At 36.7% G+C, this 19,932-nt stretch overlaps 1 protein-coding gene across 2 annotated transcripts in view; it reads right to left on the bottom strand.

Annotated features, from left to right (window-relative positions):
• OLA1 (Obg like ATPase 1) overlaps positions 1-19,932 on the bottom strand; it is a 181,665-nt gene that overhangs the window by 137,789 nt on the left and 23,944 nt on the right. For both annotated transcript variants that reach the window (XM_003253728.3, XM_004091970.3), the window contains one exon: positions 16,912-17,039. In XM_003253728.3, coding sequence (XP_003253776.1) covers positions 16,912-17,039 — 128 coding nt within the window. The remainder of the gene's footprint in view (positions 1-16,911; positions 17,040-19,932) is intronic.

Below are 19,932 nucleotides of genomic sequence, written 5' to 3' on the forward strand. Positions count from 1 at the left end.
CATCTCTTAAAAAAAAAAAAAGAAAAAGAAAAAAAAACTGATCATTAAAGATCAAGAGACTCTCCAGTACCTTAGAAGTCGCCCTCACATCCTTGAGGAATTTCAAGATACGAGAGTTTCTAAAAGAACCCAGTCAGCTATTTTGGGCAGAGAGGACAGGAAACAAGACCTTCAAAAATATGTCAGAAAAGATATTCCAGAAAAAAATACAAATGCCTCAATCACCAATCACTTAGATATAAGGCCACCATGAATGAATATAAGGATATATTCATGCAATTAAATTGTAAATAGCAAGTAGATTAAATAGCTTCATACAATATTACAATGCAAAGTAGAAGGAACTGCTTCCTACTGCTGCAATATTTTCCACCGTAAACAGAAGTTGGTTATTAGAATGCATTGTATATGTAGATGAGAACCACTGCATAATTACTTAACCCATTGAATTTGTACTGAAGAAACAAAGAAAACATATGGTTTTTGGTCAGATTGTTTACTGCAATCCAATACTAGAGTAATTTAATAAATACTGCTGAAAAAGAAAATTACAGGACCCAAGGAAAAAACTCCATTATTTTGGGATACAATCAAAGACAGCTTTATATTGGCAATTTGTGTCTAGGCAAAAATGTGTGACTCATTTAAAACTTTTAAATGATGTGCTTATGGGAGAGGAAGGTGGGCTCTTGAAAACAGTAATTTATGTTCATGGTTCCTAAAGGTGATTTACAAGACATATAAACAACACCTAACTTAACCTAAGTTGAGGGGGGGAGCAATTAAATGAAGGCATTTTTACCTTCTCATTTAGCAGTTCAATAAAGTTGTAATGCCTTAAGGGCTACAATTCCATATAAACTAAAAAGGCAACTTAGAAACTATTTTTTCATCAGTGCCACCTTCACCTCTTTTTAACCAAACACCCACAACAAAACTAAAGTAGCTCTCTGGAATCTTATTTTTAAAGCCCTAAGCAATTTAAACATATGAAATTCAAACAGATACAGAGGAACAGTGATATAAAACAGAATGAAGTCACATCTGTCATTAATAACAAAGGAGAAAGGATAAGGGCTTTTATTTTTCCTAGCCAAAAATTCTAATCATTTGCACAAAAATCACCTACATCGATTGATGTTAGTTCTATTTCCTTAAGAACTTGTCTGACCAGCCTATAAGTGGTGAAGGCCAAGGGAGAAGTGAAATCAGTCAATGGTGAATATCACATTTGGGGAGATGGGGGCAAGAGATGGAATTATTTTTCTAATAACTATAAAGCTGTATAGATCTTTCAAAATAAAGAGTGACATCAAAACTAGTACAGCTAGCAGTTATTCAAAAAATTGATATGCTCTACTTACTAAAATAGACTCTTTTAAGGAAAATACAGATTGAAAAGTAAAATCAAACAGAAATTAAATTATTGGCTAAAAAAACTTAAGTCTAACATTGCAAATATCATTAAGAGAAAATAAGTAAAGTTGACTCTTGAACAACACAGGTTTGAACTGCACAGATTCACTTAAACACAGACTTTTTCAACCAAATGTGGACAGAAAATACAGTATTGGCCCAATGCAAAATATAGTTACTCGTGGAACTGATCTCCCTACATATAGCGAGGGATGACTGTAATGCATTTCTATGTTACAAAATTTGCACACTTTATTTAGATTTGCAAAGGACATTAAGGCTCATAAATTCAGTTCACCTATAACCTCTATCATCCACGACTTTGTAAATACAGCAAAAAAACTGATGCTACTGCTGGGAGAAGGATGCGTAGAAAATAATAAAATCATCTGCTATAATCACTTGGCTAATCAGCCTCTGAGCTCTAGCCATTCAAATTAATGGGTCAGCAAAATTACAAGTAAATATCATGTCCTGTATCTTCAGAATCGCTTAAAAATAGTCCAAACCATTATTATTAAATTAGAAAACGTCAAGGGTCTACTATAATGCCTATATTTCTACTTTCCCTCAACTTCTTTGCCCCAAAAAGGGGAAGAAGTATGAATTTTCCTCCCTCTGAAAAATGCACCTCTGAAAATGCACCTCTCTAATCAGCTATACAACATACCACGTAGCAATCATCTTTGCTATTCATGACTCTCTTCCTCTCACCTCAGAAGAATATAGGGCTTGGTCTGTCCAAGATGTTTCAAAACCGAATTCGGTGTTAAAGCTTCTTTATGGTCACCCATATCAATTTACCATGTGATGGGAGCAAAGCAGTACCAGGACTCAAACTGAAAATTTTAAAAGCTGAAAGTAGATTATACATTTCCCTCTTATTCAAAGCTCTCCCACCAAACCTGATGTTCACCAATGTTACTATCAGCATAAGATGTGCTCTGTTCACTCTATATATCTGTACTCCCTCCTCCATGCATATCCATCACCAACTTCCACACACACAACTTCTTATCTATTCCCTTAGCCAGGTTCTTTTCTCAGAACTTTGGCAGAAAGGACAATAGCTTTAATGTATCAGGGCATCAAATAAATGGACAATACACAAAAACTGCATAAAGTTAGTAAAAACAATACCATCAACTCTATACTCACGTTACGAAGCTATACACTTGCCAGCATAAAAATCAATATATTCTACTACTCATAAAAATAATTCTGTATTTTCATCCTGATATCTATATAACCTGACCCAAACTATCTCTAGAACTTCTATCCCTCTCTGATATATGACTAATTTTATGTACCATTCATCTGGCACTTATCACATGCTGTTTTTCATATCCCAAGTATACATAATTTCTAATTTTTTTTCTAAGCAAATGAAAGGGCCCAAGAATCCTGGGTCAGGCTAGGTTTCCTGAGCACACAGAGTGGGCACATTGGGCTAGCTGCCAAATCAAGGCTCAGCAAGAAACATCAACTCCAAAGGGGCAGGGAGAGATTAAAAACTTGGGCTGAAGCAGAGGTAAACAATTTAAGATAAGGAGATTCAAGAAGTGGGGGCAAAAGAAACTCTATTGGTAGCTGCATACAGTAGAATCTTGGGCTCTAAAGAAAAAATAATCATAATGTTGGTTCACTGTCGCCTCCCAGGTGGCCTGATAAGACTGTAAAGGTGAAGTTCTTAGAATTTTCCTAAATGAAGAAATAAATTGATGTGATTATAGATTGATACATTTTTAGAATAGTAATTTCACTTGGGATCTATCCTTCAGAACTATTCACATAAGTTTGCAAAAGTATAACGTGAATGTTCTGTGTAACAATGTTCACTTCAGAATTGTTTATAAAAATATTATAAGGAACTATCAACCAATGATATATCCAAATAATGAAATCTGTATAGCTGCTAAAAAATAAAGTATCAATATTGACAAGGAAAGATGAAAAAATTATATCAAAGATCAAATTAAATCATCAAGGAAGTATATACAGAATTATTCTACTTGTGGGAAAAAATTAATAACAATTTACATTAAGATATATTCAAGAATAAAAACAAACTTGGAGGCATATGCTCCAAAACTGACAGTAGATGTCATAGGATTTCACTTTCTACATTATATCTATCATATTTTAATTACTGAAAACGAATGCTGTACAACATACATGTGCTACACATGTAATCAGGAGAAGAAAAGCATATGTCCTTTCTGATTTTAAAAACAAGGAAAAGCAGTTACTTCTAGAGACTAGGAACAGGGGTAAACATGAAATTTTATTTTGAACCTTAATTATTTCCTATTTTGTTTAAAATAGGCATACATCATTTAGAATTTTTATATATTACATATACATTTTGTAATATGTATTACAAAGTTACAATTAATTTTTTTAAGTAATAGCATTTGTTTGGTCATTTATAATCAAAAGGAGTGCAAAACTGATAAAACCAAAACTGTCTACTCATAAGGTATAAGGGAAAGGGGTGTAAACACATAATTAAATCATAACTTTATATGTACCACAGAATGACCCTCATTTTTTCTAAAACACAAGTTTTTGTACCTACATTGCATACAGTTAAACCTACTATAAGGGAATGCTTTTTGCTAGCAAGTAGATGACTACTGATTATAACAAACAACAGTGGCTGGCATAACTAGCGTAGGTTTTCCTTTGCTTTGACAAATCAAGAAAACAATTTTGTTTAGGTGATTCTGCACTTCGTATATTAAAACAACTGGTATAAAGACAATAAGATTGCTGAAATCTACTTAAAAGGCTGTGCTTCTTCCTCTATCATCATTCTTACCTTTGAAAAAGAAAAGGCCATATGAAATGAAATACTGAATTCTCAATGATGTTCCCTCCAGGTTTGCATCCTTCTAAGTCCAGCTTAAGTTAAGTGGCCACTTCCTGGCTCTATCTGGCAGAGGATAGATAAGGCCCCCTCATACTCCTGAGGTGGAAGGAGGAAGCTGGATAATATTCCCTCACCAAGAATATACAGAATAGGGAAGAGGCAGTTGCGTGCAAAGAAATTCGTTTGTTATTAGGACAAAGAGGTAAGGGCAGCTGTCCCTTCCCTTAGCCTCCCTTCCTCCTCCCCACAACACACACACACACACACTCTCTCTCACACACACACACTCACACACACACTCTGTCTCTCACTACACTAAAGTTTCTTAGAATATCACTTTATGGTAGAACAGAGTGTACAAACATAATACTATGAGAACAATCAAGGAAGTAAGTTCTCTAACAACAGAACCCACTAAGTTCATTATCTGAGAGTAAACCCCTTACCTAAATCATCCTGGTAGAACCACCATGATTAGCCCAGCTTAAAAAACAAACATTTTAGAAATACATTATTGATAACCCCATATATCACATCATTCTAAGCCAAAATCATCCTATAATTGTTTTAATGCAGAACTCTTGAGAATTATATTTGAATCATTTGTACATATCATATCCAAAACTGGTATTTAAAATGAAAAATTCCTTATATTTAAAAATCAGAATAATACATATTTTAAAAGCAAAGGGTCTAAAATAAAAAATAAAAGTCACCCATTTCTCCTTCCATCCCAGTTCTATTTTTCAGAAATCTATCAATAGTATAATGTATCTTTTTCAAATTTTTTTCTATGCTTACAGTACAGGACTTGGCTGTCCAATACTGTAGCAAGTAGCCACAAGATATTAAGTACCATTAAGTTATTAAGATATTAAGTACTTGAAATATGGCTAGTCCATACTGACATATTGGCATATTGAAATATTTTTGGTTACCTTACATATTATTAAAATTGATAGATTCAGAAATCTATCAATAGCATAATGTATCTTTTTCAATTTTTTTCTATACCTATAGTACAGGACTTGGCTGTCCAATACTGTAGCAAGTAGCCACAAGATATTAAATACCATTAAGTTATTAAGATATTAAGTATTTGAAATATGGCTAGTCTACACTGACATATTGACATATTGAAATAATATCTTTGGTTACATTAAATATTATTAAAATTGATTTCACCTGTTTCCTTTTAACTTTTTTAATGTGGCTATCAGAAAAATTTTACATTACATATGTAGCTCACATGTATGGCTTTTATTATAGTTCCATTGGTCAGCACTGGTACAAAGGCAAACAGTGCTGTTTTTAGAGTCAGACTTGCCTTATTGAGTACTACTCCCAACTACAGACGTGAATTGCTTAATAACGGGGACACATCTGAGAAATGCATCTTCAGGCAATTTCATCATTATGTGAACATCATAGAGGGTACTTACACAAACCTAGATGGTATAAGCTACTACACACCTAGGCTAAATGGTATAGCCTATTGCTCCTAGGCTACAAACCTGTACAGCATGTTACTGTACTGAATACTGAAAGCACTTGTAACACAATGGTAAGTATTTGTGTATCTAAACATGTTTAGGCCGGGCGCGGTGGCTCACGCTTGTAATCCCAGCACTTTGGGAGGCCGAGGCGGGCGAATCACGAGGTCAGGAGATCGAGACCACGGTGAAACCCCGTCTCTACTAAAAATACAAAAAATTAGCCGGGCGTGGTGGCGGGCGCATGTAGTCCCAGCTACTCGGAGAGGCTGAGGCAGGAGAATGGCGTGAACCCGGGAGGCGGAGCTTGCAGTGAGCCGAGATTGCGCCACTGCACTCCAGCCTGGGCGACAGAGTGAGACTCTGTTTCAAAAAAAAAAAAAAAAAAAAAAAAAAGTTTAAATATAAAGTACAGTAAAAATGCAGTATAAAAGACAAAAAAAATCATACATCTGTATAGGGCACTTGCCATGAATGAAACTTACACACTAGAAGTTCCTCTGGCTAAGTCAGTGATTGAGTGGTGAGTGAATGTGAATGACTGGAACATTGCTGTAGACAAGTGTAGACTTTATAAACTGTGTACATTTAGGCTATTCTAAATCTATGTTAATTTTTTTCTTCAATAATCAATTAACCTTAGCTTAACATAACTTTTTACTTTATAAACTTTTTTTTTTTTAACGTTTGGACTCTTGTAATAACAATTAGCTTAAATCACAAATACATTGTACAACTGTATAAAAATATTTTCTTTATATTATCTATAAGCTTTTTTCCATTTTTTAAATTTTATTTTTATTTTTATTTTTAAACCTTTTTGTTAAAAACTCAGACACAAATACACACAGTAGCCTAGGCTTACACAGGGTGAGGATCATCAGTGTCACTGTCTTCCACCTCCACATCTTGTCCCACTGGAAGGTCTTCAGGGGCAATAACACCCATGGAGCTGTCATCTCCTATGATAACAATGGTTTCTTCTGGATAGCTCCTGAAGGACCTGCCTGAGGCTGTTTTACAGTTAACTTTTCTTTTTAATAACTAGAAAGAGTACACTCTAACGAGAAAAAGTATAGTGACTAAAATTCACACAAAAAGTTCAAAATAAATCCATAGGCGGAAAATTTAACTACAACAATGGGTGACCAGAACTCAGGAAAGAATAGGCCAATATATTTCCTACCCCCACCATCACCGTCAAACACACATACACACACACATGCACACGCAAACTTAGCTGAAAATAAATTATATTTGAAATTTTGTTTTCCACAACTATAACTAATTATATACCAGTCCCATATATGAGACCCTCCTACCATACGTTTCTAAACTGGGAAGAAAACCGTCCCATAGCTCAGAAAGCAGCACTCTTGCTTCTAGTCTCCAAGGTCATATCTCTAAGTACCTATTGAGAAACCTTAACAAGTTTTATCTGTGAATAGCCTGACAGTAGGTACAGTGATACTGCCAAACGTGCTATGCTTCAAGTAACACACAAATGTCTTAGCTTCCTGTTGAAATGTAACTTCAAAACTTCTAACGACAGCTTTAAAAAGTTAAGAATCTTTACTCAGTGATCTTTACGTGTCAAAAGGAAAAAAAAGGCTAAGGATTTGGTGAAATCAATAGCTTCATCATATTCAAATATTTAAAAATCCAGCAATAGTAAGTTATATTGCTTCCAAAAACTGGCGAAGTTGTATTGGCTCAATGAGCCCTAGAGAAAAAGTTAGTGGTTTTTCCAAATAACGCACCCTGCTTTCAGATAAGTTATTATATGTATGAATTTAAAAAGAATTTGCTTCCTATAATATGACTGCTGTTTCCTTCTCCTGTACTTAATCTTTGGCAGGCCGTTTTATCTGAGCATGATTTTGTTTACTGAAGATGAAAGAGAAAAATCTATCATAAAAGTTTTTTTAAAAAGGGTATTCATTAGCAATGTCATTTGTAATTTTTTAAAGTACATCTGAAGGTACTTAATGCCACTGAACTTTATACTTAAAAATTATCAACGTGGCAAATTCTGTTATGTATATATTACCACAATTTTTAAAAATATAAAACATTAAAAAATGTGTTGAAATTTAAAACCTATATTCACCAAAACAAAACAATAATGCATCATTAAAAACAATAAAGCAAGGCCAGGTGCGGTACCTCACACCTGTAATCCCAGCACTTTGGGAGGCCGAGGCAGGTGGATCATTTGAGGTCAGGAGTTGGAGACTAGCCTGGCCAACATGGTAAAACCCCATCTCTACTAAAAATTCAAAAATTGGCCAGGCGTGGTGGTGCACGCCTGTAGTCCCAGCTACTCAGAGGGCTAAGGCATGAGAATAGCTTGAACCCAGGAGGCAGCGGTTGCAGTGAGCCGAGACTGTGCCACTGCACTCCAGCCTGGGCAACAGAGAGAGACTCTGCCTCAAAAAAATAGATAAATAAACAGTACTAACTAAGCAAAGTGCTATAACAATATTCATTATTATTATTGTAAGTTGCATTTAGTAGTTTGGACAGGTAGGCCTCTTGGTTGCCCTAGGGTTATATCTTAACCTAAGATCCTGCCTCTCAAACTGGGGACTGCTGGAAATACAGAAGAAAAAAACCCATGAGATTCTAAAAACTTTTCCTTGAAGTAAAGTGTGTGGCACTATACCACGTACCAAAAGTCATCATGTTCCTTATCCTTTGTGGTTAGGGCCCTTGGGTGGAAAAATTTAACAAACACAAGAGTCTTGCCATTTTCATATTATCCTGTATTTTCCAGACATTTTATATGTTTCAGAAATAGGCAGCTCTGCCCATTAGGTCAAAATTTAGTTTGGTTTAACACAAAATTTTGTTAAGCATTTTAAAAAGGGGCTGGGTGCGGTGGCTTATGCTTGTAATCCCAGCACTTTGGGAGGCCGAGGAGGGTGGATCACCTGAGGTCAGGAGTTCGAGACCAGCCTGGCCAACATGGTGAAACCCCGTCTCTACTAAAAATACAAAAATTATTCAGGCATGGTGGCAGGTGCCTGTAATCCCAGCTACTCGTGAGGCTGAAGCAAGAGAATTGCTCGAACCCAGGAGGTGGAGGTTGCAGTGAGTCAAGATCATGCCATTGCACTCCAGCCTGGGCGACAGAGTGAGACTGTGTCAAAAAAAAAAAAAAAAAAAAAAAAGAATTTTTAAAAAGCAAACTTTGGAAGAAAATAAGAGCAATATTTCTAAAACGCCAAGAATGAAAAGAACATTCTGGTATTTAAAGACACCTAAAAGATCCATAAAAGAATGTGAGTAGAAGGGAGTTTTTGAGGTGATGAAAGTGTTCTGTAGCCATACTGTTGTGGTGGTTTTATGAATCTATAAGCATGTTAAATTCATAGAACTGTAAACCCAGAATGTCTACTTTACTGTATGACAATTTGTAAAATAAAATATGTACACTCCTGAACTTTACAAATATTTTTAAATGCTTTACATAACAAATTTACTAATAAACTTGTCAATAAATACTTCAGTTCATCCTTGAACTTAGGTTTGAATTTCAAGGATTCACTTATACACAGACTTTTTTCCAATAAATATAATGGAAAATTTTTTGAAGATTTGCAACAATCTGAAAAAACTTGTAGATGATACATGTAGCCTAAGAAATATGGGGAAAAAAAAGAAAAAACTAGGTATGCCATGCATGCATAAAATATACATAGATACTTGTCAATTTTATCACTTACTACTGTAAAATATATACAAACCTATTATAAAAAGTTAAAATTTATCAAAACTTAGACACACTTACAGACCATACATGGAGCCATTCACATTTAAGGGAAACGTAAATAAACTAAAAATGCGGTATAAAATCATAACTGCATAAAATTAACTGTACTCCATATTGTACTACCATAATTATTTCACAGCCACCTCTGGTTGCCATTGGGATAAGCTTGAGTGTTGCAAGTATCCTTATCTTAAAACACTGTGAGACATTAATCATCATCACGTGAGCAGTTCATGTCTCCAGTAAATTGTGTATTGCTGTAAAAAGTGATCCCTTGAGGTTCCTGCATATTAATATTTTTCATCATGGTCACAATACTATAAATGTTGAATAACATAAGCCGGGCAAGTGGCTCACACCTGTAATCCCAGCACTTTGGGGGGCCAAGGTGGGAGGACTGCTTGAGCCCAGGAGTTTGAGATCAGTCTGGGCAACACAGCAAGACCCTGTCTCTACAAATATATATATATATATATATATATAAATTAGCTGGGTATGGTGGTGCACACCTGTAGTCCTAGCTACTTGAGGGGCTGAGGCAGGAGGATAACTTTAGCCCAGGAGTTCCAGGCTGCAGTGAGCTATGATTGTACCACTGCGCTCCAGCCTGAGCAAGAGATAAACCCTATCTCTAAAACAATAATAATAAAATTAAAAATAACATTATGGGACCTATACAAAGTGCTACCAGTGATGCTGGAAATGCTCCCAAGAAGCAGAGAAGAGAAAAGTCATTGACAATACAGGAAAAAGGTGAACTGCTTGATATGGACTATAGACTGAGGTTTGCACCTGGGGTTACTGCCATTTCAGACAAACAATTCATCTTGTAAATAGATGACAGTATCGATAAAATACAGTATAGTACTGTAAATGCATATTCTCTTCCTTTTTTTTTTTTTTTTTTAGACAGGGTCTCACTCTGTCACCCAGGCTGGAGTGCAGTGGCACAATCACAGCTCACCACAGCCTCAAACTCTTGGGCTCAAGCAATCCTCCTGCCTCAGCCTCTTGAGTAGCTAGGACTACAGGTGCATGCCACAATGCTGGCTAATGTTATCTTTTGTAGATGTGGATCTCTCTATGTTGACCAGGCTGGTCTCAAACTCCTAGACTCAAGCAATCCTCCACCTTCAGCCTCCCAAAGTGCTGGGATTACAAGCCTGAGCCACAGCATCTGGCCATGATTTTCTTGAAAACATTTTCTTTTCTCTAGCTTACTTTATTGTAAGAATATAGAACATAAATATACAACATACAAGATATGTGTTAATTCACTGTTTATATTATTGGTAAGGCTCCCAGTCAGCAGTAGGCTATTTGTAGTTAAGTTTTTGGGGAGTCAAAAGTTATATGCAAATTTCAACTGTGCAGGGGTCAGCTCCCCTAACCCCAGTATGTTCAAAGGTCAACTGTATTTTGGAATCAAGTTTAACAAATTCTGTAACTGAAAAGATTTTGTACTTCCAAGACTGATGTGTGAGAGAGAAATAATTTCACTATAATTGCACCAAAACCCAAAGTTCTTCACAAAATTTTAAGGCTCAAAAATAATCAAGTTTTATTTTTCCTTTTATTATTTTTTTCTAGAGATGAGATCTCACTGTGTTGCCCAGGCTGCTCTCGCACTCCTGGGCTCAAGTAATCCACTCGCCTCAGCCTCCCAAAGTGCTAGGATTACAGGTATGAGCCACCATACCCAGCCCTATTTTCATTTTTAAATCAATACAAATAGCTGCACCAACCTGCTAATTATTATCTAAAAGTATGACATTATTTCCAACGCTTACACTGCTGAAACAAAGTACAAACAGAGTACAAACAAACCTCCCCTAAAAGGATAAGTATAAGAAAAGTTTTCTTTCCCACTTTTTTTGCTTTAATGAGGTGAAAGTGACATATAACAAAATGTACAAAAGTGTACAGTCAGATGTATACATGTCTTGACATATGCCTACATCTGTGAAACCATCACTACGATCAAGATTATGAGCATATCCACCACCCCCAAGAGTTTCCTCACAGCCCTTTATAATCCCTCTCTCTGCCCCTCCCCCAGGCTACCATGATCTGCTTTCTAATTAGTGTGCATTTTCTAGAATCTTATATAAATGGAATCATAGTATATGCTCTTTTTTTGGACTGTCTTCTTCCACTCAGCATATTTTGAGATTCATCCATATTATTGTGTATAGAAAAATTCTTAATGCTGCATCTACCTGCTATATAAAATTAGTCCACATTTGCTGCAAACTGGGCTTACACACAAGATGAGGATTTTCAATTAGCTATACGTGAAGTTTCACCTAGACAGCAGATTATTAGATCATTCTTGAATCAGTATTCTCTTTCTCTTTTTTTAAAGAAACAAAGTCTCGCTGTGTTGCCCAGGCTACAGTGCAGTGGCTAGTCACCGGCACAGTCATAACACATTACAGCCTCAACTACTGGGCTCAAACAATTCTCGGGCCTCAGCCTCCTGAGTAGCTAGGATTACCAGCATATGCCACTGCACCTGGCTTTGAACCTTTTTTTTCAGCTCCTTACTATCACTGAAGAACCAATATTCTTTTGGAAAAGTAGTCCAAGGATTTAAACTAGGGCAAGAAAAATAAGTGACCCTCCAATAAATGAAGACTCTGATTCTGTTTTCAAATTAAATTTAATAAGCAGACATTCATTTGTACTATAAAAATACTTCTCACAAAGCTTTCCTGATAAAAAAAAAAAACCACCAGAATAAAAGATGAGCTCTTGTAATTCCTCATGCAAATCCTGACAGTTGTTATATTTATTGTCAAAATAAGACCTAACTTTCACCTCAGCAACACTTGTTTAGTGAAAGATAAACTCCTGTTTATATAGCTGAATCCATAGTTACAAGTTAGCATAGAGTATACTTTAATATACTTTAAAAAACTACAGTAACTCCAGATCTGCACATATTCAAACAAGAAAATAATCTTTCATGATTTCTACTATCTTGCGTGTCCTCTTTGCAAACAAGAAAACTACTGAAAATAAAACTTCAGCGAGAACTCTAAATGACTAATGGGGGTAGGGATCTGAAATACCTTTACGTTAGGCAGCAAACCCCAGCGGGTGGGAGGGGACGTTATTTGGGGGTAAACAAACTAAGTAATGTGTACAGATTCTTTTAATCTTTCTTATTTTTTTAGAGAGAGGATCTTGCTGTCATCCAGGCTGGAGTGCAGTGGTGCAATCACAGGTTATTGCAGCCTCGAACTCTTGAGCTCAAGTGATTCTCCCACCTCAGCCTCACAAGTAACTGGAAGGACAAGGCACAGGCCACCAAGGCCAGCTAATTTTTTTTTTTTTTTTTTTGTAGCAATGTGGTCTCCCTATGCTTCCCAGGCCAGTCTTGAACTTCTAAGCTCAAGTGATCTGCTTAGGTCTCCCAAAGTGCTAGGATTATAGGCATGAGCCACCACACCTGGGCAAATACATTTCGTGTGTGAAAGAAGCTTTACACATTACTGGCCGGGCACGGTGGCTCATGACTGTAATCCCAGCACTTTGGCAGGCCAAGGCAGAGGACTGCTTGAGTCCAGGAGTTCAAGACCAGCCCCGATAACATAGCAAGACCCTGACTCTTTAAAAAAAAAAAGTATTCTACATTGTTTATGCTCAAACATCATCTAGGGAAATCATTATCAGTATCTTGGAAATACAGTTTTATACAAAATGAAAATTCAAACTATTGGCAACTTACTCCATTTTTATTTCCCTTCTTCTTTTTTTTTTTTTTTTTTTTTGAGATGGGTCTCATTCTGCCACCCAGGTTGGAGTGCAGTGGCGTGATATTGGCTCACTGCAACTTCTGCCTCACAGGCTCAAGCAGCCTTCCCAATCCAGCCTCAAGTAGCTGAGATCACAGGCACACGCCACCATATCCAGCTAATTTTTTGTATTTTTGGTAGAGACAGGAGTCTCACCATGTTGCCCAGACTGGTCTCAAACTCAAGCAATCTGCCCACCCCAGTCTCCCAAAATGCTGGGGTTACAGGCATGAGCCACTGTGCTCAGCCCATTTTGATTGGTTAAAACATTAAAAGTGCAACTCAACTGAATACTGTAATTGCAAAATAAGCTACTGGAACAATTTCATCTGCCTCCATCCCCACCTCAACTGTCCATTTAAAATCCTTTATATTTAGGCCAGGCACAGTGGCTCACACCTGTAATCTCAGCACTTTGGGAGGCTGAGGTGGGCTTATCACTTGAAGTGAGGAGTTTGGGACCAGCCTGGCCAACATGGTGATATCCTGTCTCTACTAAAAATATAAAAAGTAGCCTGGCGTGGTGGTGTGCCCCTGTAATCCCAGGTATTGGAGAGGTTGAGGCAGGAGAATTGCTTGAACCTGGGAGGTGGAGGTTTCAGTGAGCCAAGATGATGCCACTGCACTCCAGCCTGGGGAACAGAGCAAGACTTCGTCTCAAATAAATAAATAAAATCCTTTATATTTAAGCCATTTGAGATGGATATCTTTAATATGGTGAACTTAATCACATCCCTAACTATAACCCTGGGCTCTTTTCCATCGCTCCTACTCCTCATTATTCATTCTAACCACCACGGCAGTTCTTCAGGCAGCAGGCTCCTTTCTACCATAGGGCCTTGAAACAAACCATTTACTCTGAATAATCAATCTTTCCTTTCCTCCTTTTGCTAACTTAGCTCCCATTCAGCTTTTACCTCTCAGCATAACTGTCACCTCCTCAAGGTAACACTGCATACTCACACACATATTCTTTTCTCCTTGTACACAACTGGAAAGACATCTAATATTTATGTGACCATCTTATTCAATGTCTATATCCTCCAGTGGATTAAAAGCTCATGAGAAAAATGGTCACATCTGTTCTTACTCACCAATACATTCCTCAGCATCTAGCACACTTATAAGAGTCAAATGGGTCAAATGAATAAGATAGAGTGATTTAAAGATTTAAAGCCAAAGCAAATCCACCAAGATGAGTATTTGCATTTTAAACAAGTATATGTGTTTGCAACAATGTATATATTTTACATATTTCTAATAGCCAAGGGAAGTAAACTAGGTGAGGCAAAAGTTAATTTTTAAAAATTAATCAAATTAATGGAGAGAAACATGATATTAATAAATTAAAATTCAGTGATAAACTAAAACTTCTCATTAACAATTTTTTCTGTCCCCTAACTTTTGGATGTTCTAATAGAAAGCTGAAAAGTACTCTAAACACTAACATATATCTGACTGTTGAAATTAAAGAATTATCAATTTTCATAGCCTCAAAGTAATCCCTAATCTTTCTAATCTCAACAAGTCTCTTTTTCTGACTATAAATCTAAGGATTTTTTTAAAATTCTGATTATAAATGTATCATTCAGTGTTCTATGTACTATACAATAATATATACACTGTATTTCATCAATTCTAAGATGCATATTTTGGCACTTTCACATTCTGACATCAATCACTCTAAGAGAGCATAGTATCTACTTTAATCTATTTTCTTTCCTTCCTTAATGATGGTATCTTCAGCCTGACTTAAATACAGTATAGTATGTATGCTCCTCACCAAATTCATTTCCTCCTCCAAGGGTTAGAAAACCACATCAAATGAATATTATGTAAGAAACAACAAAACCAGACATCTTTATTACCAACATCATCAGGACCTTACCATCATCCTAAATTGCTCCGGCTTGGAAAATTTTAAGTCAAATATCCCTCCCTAACCACACAACACCCTTACACTCAACTTACCTGTTATGAAACCTTATCAGGGAATCAGATCCATAAGCCTTCCATTTTTCAGTGCTCTCCTATTTTCACTCCCACTCTATTTTAAGTTATTGTCCACCCATCAACTCACTCTCTCATACCCAAATCTTCAGTTCTCTTGCCCCGATCCTTCTGTCACGTGTGTCCTATCAATTCTACTTTCTGACAGACACCTTGTATCAAGATGCCCCAACTACAAAATTTTTAAATTGTCCCAAACTGAACTCATCATCATCTCTCTCAATATCTGCTAGTTTTCTGTGTTTAATGTCTCAATGAATGGTATCACAATTCATTCAAGTGACCTGGTCCAGAAATCCAGGAGTCACACTTCATTCCATCTTCTCTTTGAAATCCTCACATCAGTCACCAAAACCAGAAGAAAACCAGTCAGGAAAACAGAGGTTCTGCCAATGTACAGGCTTTAGTTAAAACTTCTCTACAAAACTGGATCACTTCCCCATCACAGCCTCATTCTTTATCTAGACTTCCCAGAGGTCTTACCATACCTTCACCCAAATTTAAACTACCTAGATCAATGCTTCTCCAATTGTCTGTCATGGGGTTTTGTAAAATACAATACAAATGAATTATATGGTTAGTACAAAAGTAATTGCAGTTTTGGGCATTATGTTGGCAAAACTGCAATTACTTTTGCACCAACCTAATACTAGGCAAACAAACCTTTTTTCTAGCCAGCTTATGCAAACCACAGAGGTAAATGGTGTTTTATAAAAGGCACACAAAAAGTACCAGCAGAATTGTATTATTACTTTATTCAAATGACCAAAAAATTAGTCAAATTGCTGTATTTTCTAAATGCTCACTCTCAAGTACTATAGTTATCTAGTTGAGGACCAGAAACAAATGCACTTAACCAGACCACAGCCGGCCGTCTCACCTCTAACTTGTGTTTTCTTTGTTTCTATTAATTTGCTCATTATAATACTATTAACACAAAGTACAGCCTTGACCTAAGCCTTAACCTACACTCTATTTTGTCAGAAAATTACTATGCGATTGGCTCACTTTTATAGTCGGTCAACAGAGCCCAAACTAAGCCACAGTTCTATTTTTTCTCTTTGCTTTATATTCCTCTCTCCATAAGGACTAGCTGATCTATAGTTTCTCTTTAATCCTTTCATCTCTAATAGATAACCCAGAAGCCCTTCTCTCTTGTTAAATAATCAGAATGCCCTTCTCTAACAATTCTGCCTTCTTAACACACAGAAAAGCAATAAAGTTCCACAATTTAAGACAATTTCAAAATGTCTTTACAATGAACGAAGTTCCATGTAGAAACACTTCTTGATTGCTCTAATCCAGAACAGGGAATAAAGTTCAATTCGAATACAATCTCAATGCAGCATATACTTGCTATGGAATAAGCCTTCAGATACGGAGGTGATACTAAGTAACATTAAAGTCACAGATTTACAGACAAACCCAAGATTCATCTGGTAAAGCAAAGCAATCTTCCATTAGTCATTTCTAATTTTATTTGAGCACTAATGGAAAGAAAACACCGATCTGAATGAAATCAATGATTAAATAAACTGTACTTACGTGTTAGATGAAAGATGCCATCACAGGCACTAATATGAGATAAAAAAGCATTCCCCAGGCCCTGCCCATTGTGAGCTCCTTTCACAAGGCCAGCAATATCCACTACATTTAGAAAGGCAGGAATTTTGCTGAAAAACAAAAGATGGCTTTATTATAAAACAGTACTAAGAACTTATCTATTAACCAAATGAATTCCCTGAACATTTCACATAAATTCTTTCCTTTCTAGAACAATGGAACAATAATGATTTGATAAATGAATATCCACCCCCCCCAGAAAAAAAAATTAGAAATGGCCTTGTAATACATTTGGACTTTCTTACCTAGGATAATGAGGGAGAAAACTAAAACAGGATAAATGTATTTATCATGTTCCTGAAATTAAAACTCTTATTAATTTTACTATAAAGTTCTATTGGCACATGCACACACACTCAAAAGTGGTGAAGAATGTTTAGAGTATGCTGAGGTAATCATCATAAAATGAGCCAACTAACTTTGTGCCAGACACTAAATTAAGTATTTTACATGTATTATCTCACTTCAAAGTTCAAATCAACTCTATAAGATGGATACTATTTATTAAGTCCACTTTAAAGATAAGGAAATTATGCCTTAGAGAAGTTACGAAATCTGTTGCATTCAGGATCACTCAGCCAGCAGTGACAAAACTGGGATTCAAACACAGGCTGTCTGAGTTTGCATTTGATCACCCAAGTGTTATTAGACAAAAAAAAAGCATGTGATGCTGAGAACCAGTTATCAGCATAGTGATAACCTAGTTGTTGATAACAGCAACCAAATTAGGCTATATACAAAATAACCTTTGCTTTGCTAAATAAAGGCACATTTAATACCAGTTAAAAACCAAGTTAGGAAAATCAGTCTGCCATGTAAAAATGGAGATTTAAGTATATCAATAAATAAAAGCTACTTTTAATGTCATATGACAAAGGTATATATAATGTAATTTTGTATCCTTTGTCAATTTTCAAGAGCATTCATTTTTCAGAATGTCAATTTCACTACCTGATAAAATACAACATAAAAGTTCCACAAAAGACTTCCCTATTATTGGCATGGAAAATTAGTCCTTTCAAAATAATTATGCTATAAAGAAGTATCACAGATTGAAATTACTTGATTATTGTTACCACCAAATCCACTAAAACCACATAAATGTGGTTAGTTTGTGGTTGAACACAGTGACTGCCTCCCCAGCATCCACCGTCCCCTCTCTTGGTACCTATACTGATTTTCATTTTGGTAGCCATTCCTCTCCAGCAGAGCCCAAAGCTTTGGAGAAGCTTGCTCTACCCCTAACTCTAGAAGTGGGGCATGTAGCTCCGGCCTTCACTACGCAGTTTAATCGCATTCCTAGGCAAAGTAAAAAAATTCTAGGACCTTCACCTTGCCCTAATTGCCTCAAAGAACTTAAGAAGCCAGGCATGGTGGCATACATCTGTAGTCCCAAGTATTTGGAAGGCTGAGGCAGGAGGGAGGATGGCTTGAGCCCAGGAGTTCAAGTCCAGCCTGGGCAACATGGTGAGACTCCACCTCTTAAAAAACAAAAAAGACATGAAAAGACTTAAGACGTTTACTGGAGGGGGTATAGAAGGCTCTTAAATAGAAGCTCATCAGTCTTCTGGGAGAACTTCTAGAAGCAATCCCATTTCACTCTGAACATGGATGAGAAAGTATACAGATCTATCCTGTGACCACAAGCGGAAGACACCTTATGATCAAGTTAATAAAGTAAACTGAAGAGGGGAAAGAAGCCAGGCCTTTGATGATATCGCTGAGCTAAACACTGCTACCCGTTACTAACTCAATAAATCAGCTCTTTAACTCACTGTGTTAAGGGCAACTAAATTCATCCTAAATGATATTTCTAACAACTAAAACCACCCATATGATAAATATGAAGTTGATATAGTTTGGATGTTCTATCACCTCCAAAACTTATGTTGAAATATGATGCCCAATGGTGGAGGTGGGGCCTGGTGGGAGGAGTTTGGGTCACGGGGGTGGATCTCTCATGAATGGCTTGGTGCCCTCCCCATAGTAATGAGTGAGTTCTCACTCTGTTAGTTCACTGGCGAGCAGGTTGTTTAAAAGGGTCTAGTGCCTCTCTCCACTCTCTCTTGCTCCCCCTGTCTCCATGTGACACACCCTTTTCATCTTCTGGCCATGAGTTAAAGCTTCCTTGTCCAGGTGCAGTGGCTCATGCCTGTAATCTCAGCACTTTGGAAGGCCAAGGCAGGTGGATCACCTAAGGTTAGGAGTTTGAGACCAGCCTGACCAACATGGAGAAACCCCATCTCTACTAAAAATACAAAATTAGAAAGGCATGGTAGCACATGCCTGTAATCCCAGCTACTCGGGAGGCTGGGGCAGGATAATGGCTTGAACCCGGGAGGTGGAGGTTGCAGTGAGCTGAGATCGCGCCATTGCACTCCAGCCTGGGCAACAACAGCGAAACTCCTCAAAAAAAAAAAAAAAACAAATTTTGAGGCTTCGCCAGAAGCCAAACAGACGCTGGTGCTGTGCTTGTATGGCCTGCAGAACCATGAGCCAAATAAACCTATTTTCTTTATAAATTACCCAGCCACAGATAACCCTTTATAGCAATACAAAATGGACTAATGCAGAAGTCCAGTAAGTAGCATGCATATGGGTAGAATGGCACTAAATTTGAAGTGAGAAGCCTGGAGTTCTATTTCTGGTTGACATAACTATAAGTGTGACCATGAACAAATTATTTCATCTTTCTAGGCTTCAAGTTTCTTTTTACGAGGAAACTAGACAGGAGGATATTCAGCTCTGAGATTCTATTTTCTATTGAAAATGAGCTTCTCAATTCTGATTTGTGATTTATGGCTAGGATAAGGTTTAAACTATTAATACAATATCTCAAAAAATTAAAACTTGAGATTTAATTCAGGGATTTCTGATGTATTACACCAATGATCTCATGACTACTTGAACAAAATACTTCTAGAATAAAATACTACTTTAGAA

Source organism: Nomascus leucogenys, chromosome 22a, assembly GCF_006542625.1.
Source record: "Nomascus leucogenys isolate Asia chromosome 22a, Asia_NLE_v1, whole genome shotgun sequence".
Classification (NCBI taxonomy): domain Eukaryota; kingdom Metazoa; phylum Chordata; class Mammalia; order Primates; family Hylobatidae; genus Nomascus; species Nomascus leucogenys.